General features: G+C 32.5%; 1 protein-coding gene and 1 long non-coding RNA gene across 2 annotated transcripts in view; one reads left to right on the top strand and one right to left on the bottom strand.

Annotated features, from left to right (window-relative positions):
• Positions 1-25,767, bottom strand: part of LOC144428340 (uncharacterized) — a 283,628-nt gene that overhangs the window by 167,044 nt on the left and 90,817 nt on the right. The window lies entirely within an intron of this gene.
• LOC120338026 (uncharacterized) lies at positions 4,346-22,470 on the top strand. Its single transcript, XM_078117087.1, has 25 exons — positions 4,346-4,498; positions 5,617-5,755; positions 7,904-7,967; positions 8,497-8,624; positions 8,971-9,016; positions 11,293-11,429; positions 12,456-12,546; positions 13,237-13,385; positions 13,997-14,044; positions 14,597-14,752; positions 14,836-14,911; positions 15,158-15,213; positions 15,466-15,531; positions 15,915-16,128; positions 16,801-16,864; positions 17,572-17,667; positions 18,322-18,451; positions 18,941-19,083; positions 19,148-19,329; positions 19,391-19,516; positions 19,877-19,978; positions 20,044-20,265; positions 20,360-20,505; positions 20,667-20,813; positions 21,623-22,470. Exons 1-25 carry the CDS (start codon positions 4,346-4,348, stop codon positions 21,688-21,690), a joined length of 2,949 nt encoding a protein of 982 aa, XP_077973213.1. The 3' UTR covers positions 21,691-22,470.

Raw genomic sequence — 25,767 nt, forward strand, 5'->3', positions numbered from 1 at the left:
ATCGGATTCGAACCCGCAAACCCACGCCCCACGCGGAGTAATCCAAGGCGCGGTGGCGAGCGTATTCCTTAGCTCTTAGCACGATGAGCCACACCGCCGCGCCAGTTGTTTTACATGCGATAATAGAGTAATTATTGTCACAAAATCAAATATTATTAAATAGTTTCATGAGATTAACTGATTCTGTGTTCATACATTCCTGCATCTACATTCAGATACCTGGTACACTACCGGTATTTAGCGTACAAAAACAAATGAAACTTTCGAACTGGCAAAACTGTCAGGTCAATAAAATTGGGAAAAAGGGAAAGTTTAACAATTATTCTTTCTTGACATTAAAATCATAGAATTGAATAAATAAGTGATCAACTCCATCTTGCAGTTTCAGTTTACGATTCACAATCACCAGAAAGAGCAAAGCCAATACTGCAATAAGGTGAACAACACTAAAAGGCTGAAGGAAGAAACGGATGAAGTGGAGGAAAAACGGAAGTTGAAGTGTTCCCAAAGGTGAAAAATTAAAAAACACTAAAAGGCTGAACACTAAAAGGAAGAAGTGGATGAAATTTCTTCCGACGAATAATGAAGTGGTCGAAGTCACTAAAAACTAAACACTAAAGGAAGAAGTACGGTAGATGATCTTTTGTCCTATCGATATTGAGGCGGTTGAAGTCACTAAAATACCGAACATTAGGAGACTTAAATAGCCAAAACATATCCCGACGGAAGTGAGATGGATGAAGACCCTGAAAGCGGAGTGATGAATAGGCATGCCACTTTTAGATTTATGAATTGAATCGATTCAAATCGCAATTTTTTTCGAATCTGATTTACGCGATTCGAAGGAAAGAGAGTCGTTTAGCTAAGAAAAACAATCACTCCAAATAACACCAATTGCCAGACGGGAATGTAAATGAATTTTTCGTTATTTACTTTTATTGATTTGCCTTCATTCATTTTCAAGTTCAGCGCAACACACGCCGATCATCACTCGAGATGCTGACGTGCTGTGTGGGTAATTAATTTTCTTCAATCTGTCAGTTGAGTATTCCACTGAATGACCTAATTTCTATCACACGCAAATTTAATATGGATTGTATACACGAAAGTTCGTTGCAATTTTGTTAATAATTTGCAACAGCACACCTGCTCTGCGACTAAGTTATGGTACGCCTTGACATGAATTGATAGACGATCAGATACCGACTTCTAGAAAACATTTAATTTTGATTGAAATTTAATTTAAACTCCGTTGGGAAAGAAATATCTCGCGTATATATTTGAAGAGAACTATAACTGAACAAGTACATTCTCCGGGCATGGTAATTGACGATCATGTTTTTTATCCTGACATTTATATTTATGCAATACGTCGGAGATTCTTCTTCCTGTAATTGCTGTCTGATGTTCATCTATTACTTTTGCTGATATTTGTTTCAATTTATTTCAGTTCAATAGGGATATTGTTCGATAATTTTGAATTTCATCCTTTTCTCCTCTTTTATGTAAGATTGTTGTATAGCCTAATTTCTTTATTTTGTAATAGCGCACTGTTCAAACATTTCTTCCATTATTTAAGATAGTCTTTTTTTATTATATTCCAAAATTTCTTGTAGAACTCAATACTGATTCCACCCGGTCCCGGTGTTCTGTTTTCTTTGAATGAGTTGATTGTTGCTATAATTTCCCCATTATTTATTCCTCTCTGTAATTCATCAGCGTCTGCTTCATCAATTTTCCTTACACTCTTTATGTTATTTGTGATAAATATTTGTTCCCTCCGAATATAGTTTTTGATAGAACTTCTTTACTATTCTCATTTTATCTTCTAATTTTCTATGCGCTATTCCACTCTCATCTTTTAATTCTTTAATGTGAGCATTGTTTTGTTTTTTACGTAGTTTCTTAAAAAAAATTGTATTTTCATCGGTATCAAAAAAAATTTGCCATTGCTTGAATCTAGATTTTATTTATTATTTTTCTTCTGTTTTTTGACTATGTTTTGGTATATAATGTTAAAATTTCTTCCCTTCATAAAGTCTTTCCTTTTATTTCTCTAGTTTTTTCATGTCTTCTTCATATTCTTTTTTTGCTTCTTTGGCTGATCAGAATATTCGACAACGAGGTCTCTAAATTTTTTTCTTAATTTCAGTCCACCATTGTGTTTTAGTTTCAAATAATCCTTCGAGAGTTTTCCAATTAATCCATCTAAGTTCCAGTTCATTTTGAAATTGTTCATCATTGTAAATATTTATATTGTTCTTTCAATGACCTCTTCCTCGTTCTTCTATTGTCGTGTTAACTTGAATTTCAATTGAATATATATCATGGTCAGAGTATATGGTGGGTTTACAATTATAGTTGATAGTTTTTGTTTTATCTATTGTACAATAAATACGATCCGATTGTAAATAAAGTCCGGCTTGTGTATAATTATTCTTCCATGTAAAAATACCTCCCGATTTTGGCACCATCTCGTAAGAATTAATCAAATTAAAACATTTTATTGGGTCATCCAATGATTCAGAAACGTATTCTTTCTTTTGTCTTTTTGACATAGGTGTTCTATCACGACTGATGTCATGTACGCAGTTGGTATCCCTCCTAAGACTACTGAGTAATTTGACTGTATAAATCTATATAAATTATCATGAAAAACTTCTTGGGTCATTGTGTATGTTCCACATGGAGCATAAATATTTACTAAATGTATTTTCTCATCGTACATATTTAAAAGTCAGTTGTTATTACTCTTCCGTTATTGTTCCATTGAACATTATCTAAATTTACTTGATAAAGTTTGGATTTAAACAATATTGCGACTCCCTTTGAATTAGATAAGCCAGAATTCCACAATGATTTCCCCCATTTCCAATCTTTACTCCAGCGTATTTCTTTATCCGGTGTACTATGAGTTTCTTGCAATAATTAAATATCTGCGTTTTGTTCTAATAACTCTTTGAATATACTTTTTCTTTTATCGTTATCTCTGATTCCATTAACATTTATTGTGAGTATATTGATATATGCAACCATTATGCTTATGAAAATCAATTGTCCAAATCTAAATTTTCTATTCGCTCATGTTTTGTATACACTGATTTGCTTCTTGTAGTGTCATCGTTTTGGTATTTTTCGAGGATTTTTCCTTTTTAATTTTTTTTCTTTCTGTCTTGGAATTCCTCAGTAAATAAGGAATAGTTTTTCGAAAGGTTGAGTTACTTTTCGACTTCTTGTGAGTTTTCATTGCTATCATTATCTTCACTTATATCTGATATTCTACCAAACATTCCTGATTGAATATCATGTTTTCCTTTTATTAAGTCTGAGAGAAATTTCTGTTAACATTTCTTTCGGTGTACTTTGTGTTCTGATTACTACTTGTTCTATTTCTAATTCATCCTGTATCTTTCATTTACTTGGCCTTGTTTTCTAATAAATTTTCCATTATTATTTTGTTGCATTAATTCAGTTTCATCCTCTGTCATGTTTTCTTTTTGTTTGGTATCTTTATCATTAACCTTCCTTGTGATCTCTTTTTAGTTGGTTTGTCTTTATCTTTATACCTTATAAATTTTGGTATAAACTGTTCACATGATTCTTTCACGTGTCCAGTATTTCCACATATTCTGCATGTGGGAATTTGTCCCCAATATTTTACAAATAAGGAATGTCCTTTAATTTTTACATAGCTTTTTATTGATCTATTTATTAATTCCTGTTTGTTTATAAAAAATCTGCAAATTCCATTCTTCAAATTGAACCTGTGTTTCAATTGCATTATATCACTAATATTACCGTGGTTTTCTTTGAAATGATCTTTAACATCCTTATCTTCCATTCGTATCGGAACATCATGTACAAATACAGCCACGTTTTCTGGAAGGTATAATCTGTGTAATGACAATATTTCAGCCCCCGTTTTTTTCATTTCCCACAATTTTTTGTCAATACTTATTACGTTTGATCTCGTTTTAAATGTAATGTCAACAGTATTTTTAATAGTCATCAAAATCCTTCTACACTATCAAATTCAATATTCACCTTTTTGAAAAAAAAATTCCCAAACATCTTCTCTTCTTACTATTTTATCTTCTTCCTATTTTATCGTCATGCATTTTGATCTGTCCAACGTCCTTCTTTCTTCTTCATTTTTTCTTCTAATATTCTTCAGTTTCTCGGAATATAAAGACATCTTGTCACATGTCTTTAATTCCGTTACAAAAGATTGTTTTAAATCGTGTTTTTTGCCTGGTTTGTTCAAAATGGCGGTTGAACTTTTTTTTATTTTTATTAAATAGTTTTTTTTGTATTAAATAGGTTTTATTAAATTAAATATTGCTAAATGTCTGTTAGAAAGAGAAGTTGGATATGGTCTCTTCACCGGGAAATTCCACCTAACACAACGGAAGGTAAAACTCACTGCAGGAGGGCTGTGTGCAAGTATTGCGACAAAAACATTTTAGGAATAGCGGATCGCACGATTGGTCATTCATACGTGAGTCTATTTGTGTCTGCATTGTTACGGTATTTTAGTATTACTGAGGCTAAATTTGATTGACCCAAGAGTCTAAGTATCGGTACTAATATACTGGATACATGTATAGTACCGGTATTTATTGCTATACAGAATAACTTGCGTTAAGACCACGCTCGCTGTGGTACCCCTGATTCATACCAGGACATAAGTACTACAATAGTTTCGATATATATTTGTACTCATGGGCAAGAAACAGTTTCTTACAGACGAAGCAAAACATGAAATATCTGACGGTTGATGTTTATTCATTTTATGATTCCAATAAATTACTCAGCAGAAGTTTTTGAGGATTCCGGAATCAAATTTTATATTATAAATCCGAAAATAAAGTTATGGTTTTCACGCCCAAAATAAGGCCAAAATGTTTGTATACAAATTTTCACAAATCATAAATGCAAGTGTAAGTATTGATAAAAAGTGAATACTGATGCGAGTACTGATAAAAGGGTTACCGGCAGGAATATTGTTCATTTTATTGTCTATGTATTGTCTCACGTTATTGTCTACGTATCTCGTAATTCTCTATTTTGTAATTTTGATTTCGAAAAATGAAAACGAAAGACATCCCAAAAACAAGCCCTAGAGTTATTTTCGAAAGAAAATTGAAGACACTGTCTTATTTCGTTCTTGTATTCACTCGGAATCGTGAGATTTTTGTTTTACACCAGTTTTGTTAATTGCGTTTTGAATCAAGTCTAAAAAAGCACAATAGATACAGTACTTTGTGTAAAATTGGACTTCTCTTTGCGGCCCCTAAAATTCGATTCGCGGCCCCTTGTAAGGCCGCTGCCCCTAGTTTGGGAAGCTCTGGTCTATGTGATAATAAAAATAGTAGATAATGAAAGATATTCTTTGACTAAATCAATAAAATTACCCCTATCTTCATATGGCCAGAAAACATTGAAAATAATTGTGTAATTTACCATTGCAAGAGTTTGAAATGTTTGCGAACCTTTAAAAACAAATCTGTCGAACTCTGGTACGTATATATATATATTTTTCTTAATATTTATTACTTTGTTGTGAATCTGCATTTTTACATACTGACTCAGATTATATATTTTTATACATTTCAGCATCATGTCTGCTTTTCCACATGCCGGAATTCTGCAAACGCTAGGTATTTGAAACGTATTACCATTAATCAAGCAAATCGAGAATTTCAGACTGGAATTTATGTGAAGAGGGAGAAAAAGAAATCAAATGTCCACGATGGTAAATTATTTCTAAATTTCTCTCTTGCGTATGTCACAAACTTCTAAATTGCATAATTAATAACTTTTTACATCGTATTGCGTTTCATGCAAGGAGCAGTCTTATCAATATACTCACGGAAAAGTTTTGTTTTTCAATTCTCATGATCTTCCTATTAGTAACATCAAAGTAAACTTTTAAACAAAAAGAAGATATCGAGCTAGCGTGTGATTCACGTTATATTATAAAGTGAAACTAGCACCTAGTAATATAATTTATTTATGAACATTCATTTTATGAATTTTGAATTGACAATTTGAGTTTAATCAACCGAATATGATAATTTTCTCACAAATATGTTATTTTAATTTTCTTCTTCTTTCTGAGATGGCCTGATATAGTTAGCATACTATAATAAACGAAGAATCGAATTTAGATAGAGTTTTGAAATGGAAGAAATACACCAGATCGGTAAATCAAATCATATCAATAATAAAAAATAAAATATTATATAATTTGTCACATTATTGAGTACTTATCAAATAAGTGTAACATTATTTGGCTCGATTTTGTATTATTTTCGTCATTTCAACTGTCTTATTAACACCGGAATTGCGTGCATCCTTATATAAACTTCCAATTTGGATTTATACAGATAGATACAGGTACGAATAAAAAAGAAACTCGTAACATGCATTGTCTATTTGAGAATTTATCGTCATCGTAACAACCTTAAGAAAAATATGATAAATAGAGACGATGGAGGAACATATTGGCAAAAGGGTTGGTTGTTATTAACGTAGAAAGTTGTGGAATATCATACTCTGGTAACGTAAATAGCATGCTATCTACACTCTACAGGACTTCAGTAAAATGTTGCCAGAAGAGCACCTTGCGTATATTTTTTGTTTAAAGCAGTTTGTCTATTTCGTATATACATCACAGGATGGATTTAAGCCTTTGGTTACGTAACAGTATTTTATTTGATTAGGTTGGGTTGGTCTTCACTGAAATTGAATTAATTTACAAAAATTAATTTTTGTCTTTAATTTCTAATTACTTAGTTATTGAATTACGCAATAAACAATAAAATTTTGGAAGTGATAAAAGCTCAGTTTACAAATAAAGATTAAATATATTTGTTTTAGTTTGGCTGGGAACACTAAAATTACAATATCATCAAGCTTGAGAAATGGCTGAATATTTATAATTCATTTGAATATAATATGATTTTTTTTTTTAAATTAGTAAATATAAGTATTTGCAAATATCAAATAGCATCGATATTTATAATAAACACATAATTCTGAATAATACTTGCTATAAAATGAAAGATTTTCACATTATGAAACACGGAGCAGAACAATCGACAATCCTAGTAGCTATAATACTTCTATGCCTGGTTCAAATAAACGCAGGTTAGTGTCAATACCATAATGCTGAAATTGTACATCACTTTCAGTAAAAATTCAACCTGTTTTATGAAAATATTTATTATCGAATATGTGCTCGCATGCTCTAGAAGTTTGATCAGGCACCTAGGAACCAAAAAAGTTTGTTAAACCAGTTTTTTGTTGAAACAATAGAAACTTTCTAAATCAGTTAGCTTGGCCAAGCGACTTCGTGCATTTTAATGACGAAATGTTATCATACCTAACTCGTTGGTTTGGAATTATTCATCAGAAATAATGGCGATGAAATTTCGACCTCAATTTTAGTAGCAGAAGCATTTTAAACAAAGCATAGAATGATTGAATGTCCTTCTATACTTACAATTAGTTCATCTGTGATTGTAATAAATCAGATTTAATAACATGAAATGTTCATTACGATGTGTTGGAAATATATTATTTTAGCCGTTCCAGTGAATTGGTGACTAGAATATAAAATGACAATAACATATAAATGACGCTCAAAACTGAAACGTCAGTTTGACAGCCGTTACATTGTCTTCATAATCTACCGCATGCATGCATTTTTTATTTTATATTTCCATTAACTTGCTCAACAGAAGCCTAATTTGATTTATAAAATGCATAATATTCCTGTCGGTAACACTTTTATTAGTACTCGCATCAGTACTTACTCTTTTAGCAGTACTAATACTTGCATATATGCAACTCTTTTAAGCGTAAAAATCCTAACTTTATTTTCATATTTGTAATATAGAATTTGATTGCGGAAACTTCAAGATTCCAAATTATCGTTTTTGCGACGGAGAAAATGACTGCGAGTGAGTTGGTTTGTATAATATATTAGTGGTTTTATCTGTTTCCACATCACTGCACAAGCACATTTCAATCATAACAAGCGTTTGTTAAACATAGCAAGAAATTGTTTAAATGTCACTTCAATTAGTTAATCAAGAGTCATTTGTGTGAACAAAGTAACCCCATAACAATATTGCCCAGATCTATTTTATTACACCCAAACGTCGGAGAAAGGGGGAAAATAAATACCGGTATCAATGAGCCGAATATCTGTATGCAAGCTTCTTCCCAAGTGAATACATCCCCTGCCCATAGTGTTCAGTCCCTGTACACAACTTGATGTAAAATAGGCGAACAAAATTAGTTACCTTCATATTGGTACACATACTTCTGGAGCGCCCTTCATTCACGGCAAAATATCATATTAAAAATGTCTCTAAACTATACAAAAAATATCGAAAAGAATACCAACAACAACATCAATTCAACGGAACGATCCTTGGTTCTACTTTGTGTCCAATAATATACAACGCAATGTTTTTTTTTTCATAGAGACGGCATTGATGAGATACGACGCAACTTGAGTCTTGACCAATCTGGAATTCCTTGTCGCAGAGATGGGTTTGTTTGCATGTTACCTGAAAATCTCGAACACTTGCAATCGGTAGTTTGTATAGAAGGTATGAATAATTTGTCAAGAATTGGCCATATTTTACAAAGTTATGGATGCAATCTTTCATCCCTAATTTTAGTTAGACGTAGCCCCAGTCCGGGCCAAATATAACCTGTTTCGTATTCGAGAACGAACGTTAAATAGTATTATCTATTTGCAAAAAATTACTTTGCAGTAAAAAGCCCCTAGGGCCTAGAATATTATAACAAATCCTGGAATTATATCTTTTGTCATAGAATATGTCCTCGCAACGGGAAGAAGCATTTGAACATCTAACGAGAAATATTATAACAATTATAATAATGATAGCCTTATCGTTGATATACATTCAACTTTTTTACGTTCACTTGTAGATGCTGAATGTAACGACGACGAGTTCAAATGTACAGACGGATCAGGGTGTGTACCACGTCCATTGTTTTGCGAAATCGATGACCGACGCACCGACCGCCAATGCATGTTAGTTGAAAATACAATTTCCATATATGCTGCCTATAGTTTACATATTTATAAACTTCACCTGGGAATGTTTGCGTATTACAATTGTAGCTATTGACGTATATTCTTATTTTATGAGTTCATAATTTACGTAAATGCCAAGCCGTAATAAATGTCGGGTGTCTCAAAAATGTTATGTGCCCCGCGTGTTACACTTGTCCCACATGTCTCAGGTGTCCATCTTGTCCCATGTGTTCCACTTGTCCCAATCTTCCCGCATGTCTCACTTATCCCACGTGTCCCACTTGTCACATAAGTCACACTTGCTTCCCGTGTCCTAAGGTGTTGAAAATTGACGTATGACGTAAATACTATTTATAAAAAATATTGCTAAATTCAAAAATATGAATAGGGATACATGCATTAGAGATATGTCGATACCGCTTTTATCGCCGATACAGGTACTGATCCGATATCGATACGCTGATTTTCAAACAGCCGATTTTCTGATACTGATATTCCGATAATATTTAATTATCATCTTGATTGTAAGGGACTGACAGGTCATTATTTCCGCTTGACGTATAGATATTCCAGAATATAAAAAAATTGATATTTGATAGATTCAAATGACTTGTCATTAGAATCAATGCTAACAGTTTAAACTTGAATCAATCGCACCGTAAATTGCTTTTCAATCGAGTACGTATGCAAAGTAGCGCCTCAGCACGTATTTAAACAAATTATGGTATTTTCTGCAGACGTGTTGTTGCGCTCAGCCGCAAGTCATCGCGGTGTTCGACTGCATGATCTATAAAGTTTTGTTGTTGTATTTGGTAATACCCTGAAGTTAAAACAATAAGAAGTTCAAAGTTGCAATAGAACGTCATTGTACCAGAAAACGTGAAGTTATTATACCAGTTTTTACTCGCGAGACTGGAAAACGGGCTTGAATCGTTTGTCAGCACGCTCGGTACGCTCTTACGCAATCACCCACTATACTATACTTTATAAATACAATAACTGCGAATAGTTTATTATTTCTTCACTACGAAGAAAAAATAAATTCATCATCATCCATCCATACCATTTAACAGATGTTTTGTCTATATACATTCATATCACGAAATGTTTTATTCACCAACAGTTTATTCGCTATGTGTTCTTTCTTCAAACATCTCTTTCGGGTTTTGTCGACATAAATCTATTTCTTTCGATGTTTTGTCCATATACATCTCATCCAACCGTATTAAGTCCGCATAGATCTCATTCATTAGGGGTTTTGCCACATACAACCCATTAAACAGGTGTTTCGTTCAAATACATTTCATCCATCAGATGTTTCGTTTACATACATCTCATATTTTACCACCCACATCTCATTCACGGGGAATATTATCCACATACATCCAATTCATTTGTGTTACGTCCACATTCATCCTACTCACCAGATGTTTTGTCCACAATCCATCCCACTCAATAAATGTTTCGTCTACATTCATTCCATTCATCAGGTGTTTTGTCCACATTCATCCCACTCATCAGATTTTTGTACCCATGCATCCCATTCACCTGATGTTTTGTTCACATCCATCCCACTCCTCAGATGTTTCGTCCACATACATTTCATTCGTCAGGTGTTTCGTCTATCTACATCTCAATCATCTGATTTTTTGTCCACATCTATTTCATTCATCAGATGTTTCGTCCACATACATCCCATTAATCTGGTTATTTGTCCACATTCATCTCATTCATCTGGGGTTTTGTCCACATCAATCCCACTCATCGGATGTTCCGTCCACATACATTTCATTAATCTGGTGTTTCGTCCACATACATCTCAATGGATAGATGAGACAAGGAATACAAGTGTGTACCCAACGTGCTTTAGTTAGACCAGTGGTTCTTAAACTGGGGGCGCGAAGTTTGTGAGATTTTTCAAAGGGGGGCGCGGCTCAAAAAGTTTAAGAACCACTGTTCTAGACACATGAAATTTAAAGTATTACTGACTCTGACTTCCAAATGGGACACGTGTCAAGTTGGATGGGCACGTGGGACTAGTGGAGTGGGCACGTGGGCCACGTGGGATGGGCACGTGCGACAAGTGTCGTGGGATGGGCACGTGATTGTCGCACGTGGGACGAGGTGGGACACTTGGGATAAGGGGGAAACGGCGTACACTTGTGACAAGTGGGACACGACATTTTCGAGACACCGATAAATGTCTTATCTAGGGACAACAGCGACAAAAACTTTCGGCTGCATGCTGATGCATACAAAAAACCTGGACATTTATGCCGATCCGTTTCAAATGGTCTCTGCTATCTTCCCGAAAGTCAAGCCCATAAAGCACTGTCCCTTTGTGTAGCAGGTGAGAATGTAAAATAATATATAATTTGTATGTGTGCCCGAGACGAAGACGGGTCTGTGAAACATCAGCAATCCAATTTCAAAACGAAAATGCTTTTTAGACTGACTCTAACTGTCTTGAACATTTTATAATAAATGGCAATTCAACATTAAAGCTTTTTACGGATGTGTGGACCTCAATTTTCTTATCCCGTTGGTTTTTACGTTTTAAAATGCCGTATCACAGAAGATATAGGCCTATATCGTTTGTTAAAGGAGATTCGCAGTTTCAAGTATGCGTTTCTAACACGAAAAATCCATTGTCTTACTAAGAGAACAGAAAGAGTAATAAAACCAATAACGTTTAGATAAAATATTGAAGATGAATTCTTAGGTCCAGTTAAATCAAGCCTAACTTATATGTACGTGGATAAAATTTGAAAAATTGCATGTATTTCCGCATAAGTTTTTAAATTATTCTAAATTACCGAAGAATATAATTATTTCAAGTATATGCAATTAAACGTTTTGTTTTGCTATTTGTTCTAAGCATTATTTAGATAACATTAATTTGTCAAAACTGAATAATTCAACAAGTCTCTGGTGCATTTTATTTAAAAAATTTTCGCACTTATTTATGCAGCAAGGAATATGAAGATTGATTTAGCAATAACAAACAACAGAGGTGGTGAATATACCACTCATGCTCTTCATACAGTTATATTATAATTTTTTAATCTCCACTCCAAGTAAGATAAAACGAAAAACAAATCACAAAATTTCGAGTACGAATTCTGAACAAAATTGGGATATCAATACATTTCACACATATAGTTTTGAAAAGGATTTCTTTTTTTTTCAATGAAAAAATAGAAATAATTGAACTCTAAATCAAATGCAACAATTCCCAAACAAGTAAGATATAATATTTGATGTTGCTGAATGCAGTAGCCTATGGTATTTTGTGTGAATATTGTTCTCAGCCACTCTGTAAAGATTACTCTCATTGTTAAAATATGTCCGGTATCTAATCTAATTTGTGTTTCAGATCCATTTTGTCGAAGTGATGAACTACTTTGCCAACATCCATTTCTTTATTGCAAAAAGATTAATTTTTGCGTAAAATCGGTTCTTTGTACGTAAGTGAATTACTAGTTATTGAAATATCGTATAATTTTGCACAACCATATATAAATGTATATACTTATGGGTTTTGAACTTACTCGTATTACGCAAGTATAGTTACGTGTGCGCAAAATATTTTAAAGTAGAAATTTGATTCCGCATTATTGACTACAATTAGCAAATCTCAAAAAAATGCTTACATCTGTAAAGCATACAAGTTTCCAATAAGGATGTCATTTGGTATTCTATCAACAACCATTCTACCCCTAAACTTAAACCTTGTGTCGATACTTTTGTATCCTGGTTTAGTGTCGAATAAATACGATTTCAAAATGATGCTGCCATATTCTACCCTCGATGCGTCAGATTGTCTACAATCATTTTGTTCGAAACAAAGCGGACAAATTGATGGTTTTGGTTAATTCTTGCTGCTATTGGGGTTGGTTGCTGTTTAAAAAGATTCTTATTCTCTCAACTAATGAACCTGTAGACCTCAAATTTACACTTCTTAAAAAGCTTTAACATTTACTCAATTTTAAATTGCTTCTGAGATCTTTGGGGTGCGATACTTCACCTCAAATTCAACTATTTTAAATTAAACTGGAACAATTTTTATTCCGCGCCGAATTACAGTTTCCAGATCGTTTTACCAAACGTGTTACTGGTAACGATATGCGTATATTCGATCACTTTTTTTTAAATAGCAATTTACCATATCCTCAACCGCCTATCTACCCTCGTAAACGACAAGCGGGAGATATGCTCTGTCCTGGTCTGGACTATGAACGAAAGAATCGGAAGTGTTCACTACCGGGGGAATTTATCTGTGATTCGTATCCACATTGTTCGGGAGGTGAATATTATTTAAAATTATTATTGAAGAAACTGCTTTGATATAATCTTATGCTTTAGTATCAGAGTTGTATATAACAGAGTTTTCTCTCTTATTTCAATTCGAGCATGTTTATTGCATGGATAGTAGAATTTCGTATACTGCTGGAACCTGGAATATGTTGGGTTGTTAGGATATTATTCAGGCATTTTATGAACTTAAATTTAGCTAAACTTGAAATAGTTTTTAGATAATGGCAGTAAAAGCTGTTATATATAATCTGATAACCAACTTATTCCATTAGTCTACAATAAGCAAAAACCTCTATATTGCGTAATTAGTTTTGGTCTAACAATTGTTGTTGGCAGTATAAATTTGAAATTCTCTAAATTTCGCACAATCTGAATTTTTAGTTTATTTGCAAGAAATCTATATGACTTGTAATTAACTAATTAACTTCTTTGCTAAATTATTTCTAAAAAAAAATCTTGTAATTGTTTGGCAAAACTAGAAAGCGTTTGTTAATTTCAAAATATATCAAGAGATTTTTGTATTTTGTCGTTTTAGAAAGTTTGTAATAATACACTATTTGAGTATATGACATAACTGCCTCTTCATATTTGTTATAACAGCTGTCGATGAATGCTTTTGCGATGGAAATACACTCATACTAAATGGAAGTAAGTTCATTTATAAAAAAAAAGTAAAATACAAACAATCAAATCAGATAATACAAATCTATCTATCTAAGTAAAGAGAACAAAAAAGAAACGGAATTTTTTCGCAAATACATTAACTGGTATTTCATTCAGTTACTTTCATTTCTTCAATATAAAGAACGATAAAAAGAATGAAATATGAAAAGAAACTATTTACATACCACAAATATTTTCAGTAATAATATGTCGATTTCACTTCTATTAATTCTTAGTATATATATATTAGAAAGTCGATTTGGAGTCGAAATAAAAAAAAAATTGCGCTGTTTCTTACTATTTCTGAAACTTTGCTAAAATTTTATTTTGCTAAAATGAGGAAAATTAAAAAATTTTTATTGATTCAGAGAAGTGAAATTTTTCAACGGAAATACCGTTTACACATTTAACCTCATTTTCAAAATTTAGTTGATTCAATATGAATAAATAAATTAGAAACTGCCCACGGAGCAAATGCTAAATGATTATCACCAATTTAAAAATATTTGGAACAACTAACAAAATAATATCTCGCAGTCTTTCATGAAGAAGAGTGCTTCCGCTGTTTCACATCTAAGGAAATAATTCCTTACGGAAAATTGTGTGACCATGTCATAGACTGTCAAGATTTATCAGACGAATGTTTATGCAAACGAAAAGGTGTTTTAAACATTTGCAAACACGTTGATTGGGGTGAGATTTTCTCTCTGCGTTTACTTGAATTTTTTGAAACAATTTATCCTAAAAAAAAATGAAAATTTTGCTTCTGAATAAAGGACGAAAAGATGAAACACCGTACTTCTCATGTAATGCCACGAAGGCAAACAATAGTGCAACAGTATGCGATAAAATGTAAGTACGTCACATTATATTTCAAAAGTATGGAAAAAAAGTTAGAATATGAAGAATTCTATAAGTTGCATCACGATAAATCTAACATTTTAATTGAAATTGATTTAAAGCTCAATCTACACCTAAAACGTCTATACTCTATGAAATTTCTCTATCAAGCTGTACGCTAGCACTACTCTTTTTCCCCTTTCAAAATATTCATTTGTATATTAAGCTTGGATGAGATTTAACATAATTATATTTTAGACCAGACTGCATGGAATCAATCGACGAAAAATTTTGTGCAGACACAAGTTGTCCGGGTAACGCGAATTATCAATTCAATCAGATCTAGTAGTATTTTCATGCAATATTCACCTCAAATATATATTTTTTATTTTATTTGTCATCTCAAAGTTAATCAAATATTGTGCAATAGGTTTGAATTTCTGACTCTGTTAAATATTTTACAATGAGATGAATGGCTTTCTATCAGTCTTACAGTCCTAATTGTAAGTTAAGAAGATGTGAAAATAAGGACATTTTAATTTCCATAATATGTTATTATTACTCAGATGGCTCCCTGAATCAAAATGCAGGAAAATGTAACCACCGTTGTGATTCACTCGATCATGATAAAAGTATGTTTCGACAATTTTGTAGAATATACAGTGTATCTCAAAAGTAAGTATACACATTAGTACCTGAAATGCAAATCAAAATTAAAAGTGTATACTTACTTTTGGGACATCCATTGAATATATATCATATAGTAAAAATAATATGCCGTGAAACAGCAATTACAATTTACAACACAAGTCTTAATTAATATTTGAAACCGAATAGAAGCGAGGTGTTCAAAATTTAATAAGATGTACAATATTTACAATACATCATTCACGTGTCGCCTCAAATATTTACTGAATATGCTCCCCATTGGAAAATATTTCTCAGCATTTATTACTAATTGTGAATCTGTATTTGTACATACAGACTCAAATTATACTATTATATCATCTTTCAGAGCCAACTGCAACAAGTTGCGATGGCAATATAGAATGCTTAAATTATTATGCCGAGGAATGTTCGATTTGCTACCCAAAGCCAGAATTCTGCAAACACCGTGTATCTGAAACGCATTATGAATGTTCAAGCAAATCGAGAATTATAGGCTGGAAGATATGTGACGGAATAGCTGATTGCGAAGAGGGAGAAGAAGAAATCAAATGTCCACGAAGGTAAACTTTTTCTAAATTTCTCTCTTGCGTATGTAACAGACTGCTATATTGCATAATTAATTACTATTTCCGCATTGTATTGCGTTTCATGCAAGGAGCAGTATTATCAATATACTCGCGGAAACGTTTTGTTTGTCAATTCTCATGTTCTGCTTATTTGTAACATCAAAGTAAACTAAACGAAAGAGAAGATATCGAGCTAGCGTGCGATTCACGTTATATTATAAAGTGAAACTAGCACCTAGTAATATAATCTATTTTTGAACATTCATTTCATAAATTTTGTATCGGAAATTTGAGTTTAATCAACCGAATATGATAATTTTTCCAAAAATATGTTTTTATTATTATTTCCTCTTCCTGAGTTGGTCTGATATACTTAGCACACTACAGTATACCCCAAATTGAATCTAGATTCTAGATAAGGAAGTTTTGAATTGAAAGACGCACAAGCATACCAAAAATAATAATAAAATAAATAATATTGAATAAAAATAGTATTAAATGATAAAAAATAATAGAGTAATAATAAAAATAAAGGCTTAGTAACATGTGAATTTTATACTGATGCATGAAATCAGAACAAGTAATTTAATTTCAACTTTTCATTCTTCCGTCTAATAAAATCACTTTAATAAAGAAGTATTTAAAAAAAAAATTTTAATTTTAAAGATTTTATTGCAAAGGAAATGAACCGATAAGCGTACCTGAACACAAAGTCTGCAATCTTCAAAAAGTATGTGAAACCAATTTATGTTTGTTAATTAGGTATTTGTTAATAATACGATAATTGCAAATATGTTTTGTTTGCTATATCGGCGAACCTGAAAATGCTTACATTCAATCTGAAAGACGATAATTACACTTTTAACTTTGTAATTTTTGGTAACAAATCACGTCGATATCTGATCGCTCTGAGAATTCTTATAGTCGACAAATTCAAATTCACAATTAGGTTTGAGTGGAATAAAGAAACACGCATTGCTTAACATCAAAATCTATTGTTTGACCACTCTATTCTGAGCAATAAATAAACCAAGTATCAAGTTAACGGAGTAGCGAAGATAGCCTTATTGGGATGTAACATGTGACCTACACGCTCTCGGACAGAACGATTAGTACCAACTGGGCACCCAAGGGTTCTTTATGCGCGAACCAGTAGTAGTGCCCTTGTTAGTGATTGCTTGAACGTGATTTAAATTTTCAATTTGCACGAAAAAATATTAGGCAAAGGATTTGATCGCTTCCATGTTCCTAGCTTCTAAAGCTTCTGACACCCATCGGTAATAGATTGTACAACGTACAAATATACATTTTGATACATATTAATGAGCATATATACATATATGCTCATTGTACATATATACAATTCCGAAGAACGCTATCAAACATATTTATTTAGAATGACAAAGTGTATTTATTTTGATATGTTGGTTATTACAGGACTGTGAAGATTCTAGCGATGAAATGAATTGTAATGAAATAACTCACTTTTACTGCAATGACACAGGAAATGTTAAATTCATCTCTAAAAATGAGGTTTGATTGAATTTTGACTCTCAATAATTATATTACGAAGTCAGGTATGCTTTTCACATAACTCAGATTAGCTCTGAAATCTAAATAAGATATTTTCGAAACAGGAATGTACAGGAATTTGTTTTCCCAAGCTGTGGACGGAGCAACAATAATAGCTCTTCTGAATATTCTCTCAACTAAAATTGACAAAACTATTAATAATTCCATAGCGCACTATTATATAGATTTGTTCTACCGTTCGCGTTGCCAGCAGATAAAATTTATCAGAACAATGAAACAACAAATAGCTAAGGAGGAAGAGTTCCACAAATTAAAGTAGTTGTTCAAAAATACTTTTTTCATTACACAATTTGTTGCAGTATAAGATTTGACCTAGCGGACAATAAACCCAAACTTAGTGAAAGGGCAAGCGGGTGATGCGTGGGCGATTATTCTGTAATATATTCAATAGTAGGCCTATTGCCATTCATAATTAATTTGCATTCCAAATCTTTGTCGGTATTTATCGAAATAAGGAATATTGCTGTCGGATCACTTGATTCCGAAAATGTGATATACATTTGGCGCTATGCCCAAACTGTTTTGAACTTCACACACTGATAGTGACGTGCAACTTAAATACTTTTACTTCACCAATATATATCATTTTTACAGCTCTGTGACGGGAGTCAAGATTGCAAAAGTGCGAGAGACGAATGTCTTCCTGAATGCATTGTCAGCGCATTTTCAGACGCTAATTCAATGATCAAGAATACGTTAGTGCTTGCCACTGTATGGGTGACAAGTTAGTATATATAAAATAAAAAAAAACTAATTGTAGCCTACCAACCAAACGGGTGGAAGCTGGGAAAGTTGAAATCGACAATAGGGTATTTCCTAATTACTTAAAATATGTATATTATGAAGCTTGTTAATTTATAAGCAACAGAATTACTTACATTAAAACCTAATAATCCGCGGTATTTCACTCCAACGAAGCGCAGTCCCGCACGTACATGAATCCGTTCAAAAGTAGTTAATTAAAGTGCAAAACAGCTGAAAATATGAGCTGGAAATTTTGTATATCTTTCTATGACGTTTTGCATCAATACATTTACTTCGTCGATCGATCGGAGAGTACCGTCAATTAAAATCGATTCCGAACTATACGTCGACATTCTTTGTCATATATATATAGTGTTGATATATATGCCTGTAAAATATTGAAAATAAATAAATATTTCTATGAATTTTTATTTGGACAAAATAGATAATAAAACTACTTTTTTGTTAGGTACCGTCACATTGGCAGGAAATGCGTTTGTGATGATATTTTCTACAATCAAGTTATACCAGAAGAAGAAGAAATATAAAAAGAATGCTATAATCAACAAAATCTTAATTTGTAATCTATCAGCGTCTGATTTTCTCGTTGGGGTAGATCAACTTGAATATTTTTAATTGAATATTAAACATTTTTAAAACATATGATATAACTCAGGTATACACAATGACCATATGCGTAAAGAGTTTAACAATGCAAGGTGAGTATTGCAAAGAAGATATAGAATGGAGAAGTGGAACTACCTGTTCTGCTATTGGAGCTTTGCTTATGATTGGGACAGAGTCTTCAGTTTTTACTTTGACGATCATTACAGGATTTAGAGTATATACTCTTCTGAGGTAATTAACACATTAAAATTGTTATACTATTGCTGTGCGTTGATATAAATATATATTTTAGACCATTTATTGAAGTTAGCCTCAGAACAATGCGCAATATTATCGTATCGTCATGGACTCTTACTATTGCTCTTGCCGCGATTCCGTTGTTGCCAGTTACTGAAGACTACTTTGTGGATAATGTGTGGTATGGGTAAATTTTCTGTTGAATATTGTGTGAAAAAATATAAAATATTTTCTGTCATATGTATTGGTTACCCTATTGATAGGATTATTTGGTTATCATATTCTCAGGGGTAGGCATTTTGAAGGGATATGTTTCTATTTTTTGTCGGAATCTCAGTTTCTAATGAAAGTTGTGCGTACACTATTTGGCCACCATGATGATTCACCATGTGATAAAGTGTTTTCCAGACTCACTCAGTCGTTATTTCACGAAATCGTTTTTAACTGAGATATAAATCAATGTCTCCCGAGGGTTAACTTTAGCGATTGACTGATGTTGTCCGAATGTTTGCTAACAATGACAAATAATTTACAATTTCAGGTTGAGTCAAAACCCATTTTTTTCAATAATCAACAAAAAGGAAATAAGAGAAATAAATCAATGGATTTCAACAATACAAACTGAAAATAATGATACATTAACGTAAGACAATTTTTAACTGATATAGCATTCAAAAATATTATGTTTAACATTTCATTTTTTAACAGATCAAGTGACTCATGGTCAGCATTGGAAACTATGCTCAAAAGACTAAATCCTAAATTCAATATTGACCGAAAGTTTGGATATTACTCATCTCATACCGTATGTCTTCCGACAGTATTTCCGAATCCAATGAAAGATATGGCATGGGGCTATTCACTAATCTTTCTCATCATCAATTTCTTGGCCTTTTTTGTTATTTCCATCGGATATTTTGTGATATATAAGTAAGAACAATATGATTACAGAGTTTTCAAAGTGTGTTACTCATTCATCGCATAAAATAAATGTGTGCAAATGTAATTTCAATATTACCGACAGAAATTCAACGCAACAAAATAGAGCATTGACCAACCAACAGTTGAAGGAAAGAGCAAAAAACATGCAGAAAAAAGTTACCATGATTATCATAACTGATTTCTTGTGTTGGATGCCAATTTGTATCATGGGATTTCTACAAGTTGCTGGTAACTATATCGAAGTTCAAATGAAAGAGATTATAAATATTTTTAAAACGGGTGTATTGTAAATTTCCTTTGATGATAGCAATGACAAAAATAATATATGTTACAAATTATCTATTTGTTAGAATATCATGAATGTTTCAATCATTTATTTATTTATGAAGGCATGAATATACCAAACGACGCTTATCTTCCTGTTGGGCTAATGATCATACCAATCAACAGCATGTTAAATCCTATATTGTATTACGTCCCGTCTAAAGCAATCAAATATCTTTTGGCATTGTTCACCGGAAAAAAAGTTCATGCAAGTAAGTGGGTAAATTTGTATCAAACGGTGGAAGGTGTTTGAAATTACGCGTTGTAACTATACATTATATAGTTATAATATCTAAAAAATATAGCAGTATGTTATGTATATTAGGTTTTATTGATAATTGGAGGAATTTTATTTTATAATTGTTTAAAAAATGCCATTGTGTGTAGTCGAGTGCAAAAAAAACATAAAATTCCCTACAGTAAAAAATTGCACAACTCAACCTAAAAAAACAAAAAGTTTATATAAATTCAGAATACTGATAAAGCGTCAACTCGAATGTTACTCTCGTGATTTGGTGCAAAATTAAGTGATATTATTCCTAGTTACAAATATACTGAATTATTTAAAATTGAGTAGACCTATGGATCTTTTGATAAATTCTCATCGTTGCTGCTGTTAGTCTTGTTGTTGTTTTTGGTGGGATGATTGTTAATTGTTATAGTTGTGAAAAATTGCTTTTGTCTGCAAATTTGGTGTTCTGATGCGGTACGGATGTGACTTGTTGCGGCGGTAGGGCGTGATTTGCAATTAGGATTTTAAACTTTTGAATTGTTTTTCATTATATTTGATTTTTCGGGAAAACATCAATAAAAGTCGCACAGGCGTGCTTCTTGTGCATATATTTGAGCATTGCTTCATTGTTAAACTTTGCAATTTATTCGCCCTTTTCCAAATTACCTTATCCCAATGTTTAGCTCTATCACAGGCTTCATTTGATGCAGTTTGATGTATCGTAATACGCTTTTAATACAGATATTCACTCTACCTAATTTTTTTATTCGACGTACCATTGTGCTTCAGAACACAAACCAGCAATCGAAACCCCAGAAAAGAAAATTGGCAAAAACGAAAAACAACATGGAAACTGAACAAGTATAAGCATCTTGGTGAAACAGCACTTATTAAAAATTTCATAATATGAAAGACCTTCTTATATGGGCTAAGAATAGGAAGTGAAATTGACAATTTTATTCTTCAACCATGAAATATTCGGTCACACATTTTTGGTATCAAAATTTTCCTGATCAAGAACTGTTCAATATTTGGGGCCTAAAGGTCAAACGTTGAATAATTATAATTCTTTGTCATCAATTTTTATTTTATCGTTTCAAATTGCAAATCATCAAGCTAATACAGTATTTTATATTTTTAAGTAATTTCATTATAAATATTAAGGGAAGACATTTTTCGGGACAAAATGTAGAATTCTTTGCAATTCAAAATAGATAAAAGTATGCTTTATATGTGTATTTTCTAACTCAACATTCTTTAGTTTGCCTGAATGTATATTTTTGTTCTATAATTACTTTTGTCATTAGGTCGTCATCTAAAACATTTGCACGATAAAACCCAAGATTACGGCCATGGTTCAATAAACAATTCTTTCAATTATATGCTGTCCCTCAAATAAGTGTATAGCATTTAACAAGAGTTTGACCCCAGAAGTAAAATGCAGTTCAATCTGTCTTGGTATTTTGTCAGTAAATTCCATTTTCATATATGTCCTCTTTTCAATTTGATATGTCATAGTAACTTCTATCGCATCTTTCTTTTTCAAATTTGGAAAAATAATTCAAACAGTGGTTATCAATCGATGTTTGTTGGGCGATATACTTTCGTCGAACTTTTTTTGCATGTTTTCCGTCAAATATAATTTTTGTACATATAACGTGATATCAGGTTGTCAGCTTTCTCTCCGAGTTAGTGTTGGATGTCATAAATAATGTTGGACTACGAGTCCTAAAAATGAAAACTATCGCAGTAAAATGTTGTAAATCCACCATGAGCAACATCTAAATTAGCGTCTCGACGATCACACAATGAAATAATCACAAAGCCAAGTACAGAAGCGAGACATCTCGTAACTCAATTTCAATTTCTCGGCTTCTTTTTACGATTGCCTACGTTGAAATTTTTACCCCATCAAGAATAATTCCATTCATTAGTGTTTACTTAGAGTCTTAGACCTTCGCTGTCTAATATTTTAATCGTAACAACAAATTCCTGATCTAATAATTCCAATAATTTGCTGTCGGCGAATATTATTGAATGTTACGGTTACGACGCATATAAAAGTTGACAACCACTGCTATTGATGATGACATGTAGGAATATATATTATAACTTTTCGACACTTTCCAGGTCATTCTACAATCCACTCATACTTGTTGTATATAACATTACCAATGACAATTCGCGGTTAGTTGTCGAGCAAACAGGCGACAAAGTTTTAAATGGCCCAATGCATTGCAAACTTCGATTTTGTCCAATTGTCGGCGTTGTTATTGCGCTTTTACAGTTTGTTGAGAAATTTGTAAATCAAAGTTGACGTGCTTCTACGGCCTAACACTACGAATATTTTATTGCTCAGAAATCGTGACCCATTCCTCATTTCAATCAATACCAGGTTTTCTGTCAGGTGTCTTTGTATTTTTCTTCACATTTTGCAACAATGCCTTTTTAACAATATCCTCTAAATGTAAATACTGAAGAACTGTAAAATAAAATGAAAGTGTACATTAGATCAGAGCATATTTCAATGTTTAAAAGTTAATCGAGTCATAAATGATACAGATCATCAAATTCGTATATATACGTATTCAACAAATCCAAGTTAAGATCGAGTTTCAATAACATTTCCAGTATGCCTTCTGAATTCTAGTATTTTGTTGAAGGTGGATATTTTCTAATATAGAAATATATTACTTTTATTTCATTGGTATTAAATTCTTTTTTCAAATCATTTGGGCCGGTTGTATTACTTATAAATTAACTGATTTGAACAAAAATTGCGCCACTGCATGGTTTTCTACAACGATGGTTTCCGCCAGAAAAGTGCTCAGTCAGCGGCAAATTACGTTCCCCTCAATAGGTTATTTATGTTACCTATATATGCCGTTCCACCAACTACACAAAGTAACAATAATATATTGATCATTATCATTATAACAGAAATATTACGATACATTTGAGCAATATTCCGCACTTCCCCGATCTTGTCTGAAAAAATCTTTACGCTTATTTTAAAAGAGTATTATGGATAAAAGGGACGAAATGGATAAAAACGTTGTTCCTAAATTGTCAAAAACTATTTATTTTCCCAAATCGAATTTATTGACACAATGAGCTATTCCTATTAAAATAAATATAAAGTACATTGAGCTTAACATTGATAAGCTAATTCAATAGTTTTATCAATTAGCCTATGAGGTATCGGGCAGGAAAATTCAACAGGACCACTGTTGTACTGCAAATAATTACTTTATGAATATTCTAAATCGATAGAAAATATGTACTGTACATGCCTTTCAGATAGGCTTTATAGATGGAGTAGTCGATAACATGAGACATCACACTTTCTTTACCTGCCAAACTGCGTTCTTCAACTTGTGTTTCAGTGTCATATTTTTGTATGTTAGGACAAGGAATTTACAAACACCCACTCTCATCCCCGCTTCTCCGAAATTGGATCCGATTGGACACACATTTCACTGAAACGTCTAAATGGGGGTATCTCGAGGTATGCTCAATTATTAGGCGCTCTGACAAATTCTGCTCAACCGCACTAGCGGAATTTTTTCAGTGCTGTCGTTCTTTTTGTGCACGCTAGTAGATGAAAAGTCTAGAGATTAAGGTTTGAACACCTCAACTTTCCGATTTCCTTGCAATATTGCAACTTTCTTCGCAATGACGTCTTTTGAAACCCTGCTGTTAAAATCCATTTCGCATTCGACAGCTAAAAAATTGTTGTTCATTTCATTGATAACTTCTGCAAATTCAGCTTTTCACGCTCTTTCTTCTGATAACGTCACTATTTTCTCTAAACCAATTGAAGAACTTTATCATCAGGTATTCTATTCTCCAATAGGAGGAAGTCACGTGAAGTTCGTTTAAAAAAAACCTACGAACGATGTTGGATCCGCAATATCTTCAGTAGATGAGAGACTACTTTCTTGATTTGTTTCTCTTCTTCTTCTATACAATTGAATCTATATTCGTCAATATACAATTGGCAATTACAGTATACAAAGGCCAATTGGTCACTCTGATCTGTTTTACTGACTTTATTAAACGTGTTTTTATTGTCATAACTTCTGAAATTCTACCGTCCTTCAAATGATCTCCAATCTCGAGCATATCACTACTTCGCTTCAATATATCATTTGCTGAACTAGTGGGTATATTTGTTTTTGACTTTCTATATATATATTGTAGTTCATAACGCTGCTTTTACGCGTTTTACTCGACTTGTTATCAAGTGTTACTTCACTAAGATCTTCCATGTTGCCGGCAGAATGCTCTGTGCTGTGTTCGAGGGAAGGCTCATCCAGTATATTATTGCTTTCGGGATCCCGTATTGATCTGGTGTTTTATTTATTTGAAATTGTAACATCAGTCAACGCAAAGTCAATGGCGTCTTTTTTCAAGCGCGATTTGCCTGTAATAGTCGATATTTCATTTCGGGAAGCTAAAGTTTAGAGTAAGGATTTGGACCTTTATTGAACCTACAGCATTCTTCAGGTCTGCAAGGTTCTTGGGATAAACATTTTCTAGATATATCAACATATATATATATATTCATTGAATAGTGTGAAATGTTTTTTTTTTTCACAACATTTTAGTGACAGATTTTCCATTGTTCAGCACGAAATGCTATTTTGCGAAGTGCTTTTTAAAAAAAAGAAAAAAAAAAAAAAAAAAAAAAAATCAACAGAAGACTCTGATTTTCCACTGTTGGAAATTTCAATTTATATTCTTTTACGTTGTCACCTACGGTCTCGTAGTTTTCATCGCTACCTGCGAAAGACTTTACATCAATCGACATGGAACTTTTCTCGTTTTCAAGCCGTTTTGAGTTGGGATTTGTTCAAAAAGAATTGTTTTATAACAATTGTTTTAAATCAAGTTTTTTTTGCCTGTATTGTTCAAAATGCCTGTCCTATTTG

This window comes from Styela clava, chromosome 10, assembly GCF_964204865.1.
Source record: "Styela clava chromosome 10, kaStyClav1.hap1.2, whole genome shotgun sequence".
In the NCBI taxonomy this organism is placed as follows: domain Eukaryota; kingdom Metazoa; phylum Chordata; class Ascidiacea; order Stolidobranchia; family Styelidae; genus Styela; species Styela clava.

Coding starts and splice junctions, on each gene's coding strand:
- LOC120338026 (XM_078117087.1), top strand. CDS start 4,346: ATGTCTGTTAGAAAGAGAAGTTGGATATGGTCTCTTCACCGGGAAATT. Junction 12,547..13,236: donor GTAAAATCGGTTCTTTGTAC/GTAAGTGAATTA, acceptor TTTTTTAAATAG/CAATTTACCATATCCTCAAC. Junction 19,084..19,147: donor CGTCTGATTTTCTCGTTGGG/GTAGATCAACTT, acceptor GATATAACTCAG/GTATACACAATGACCATATG.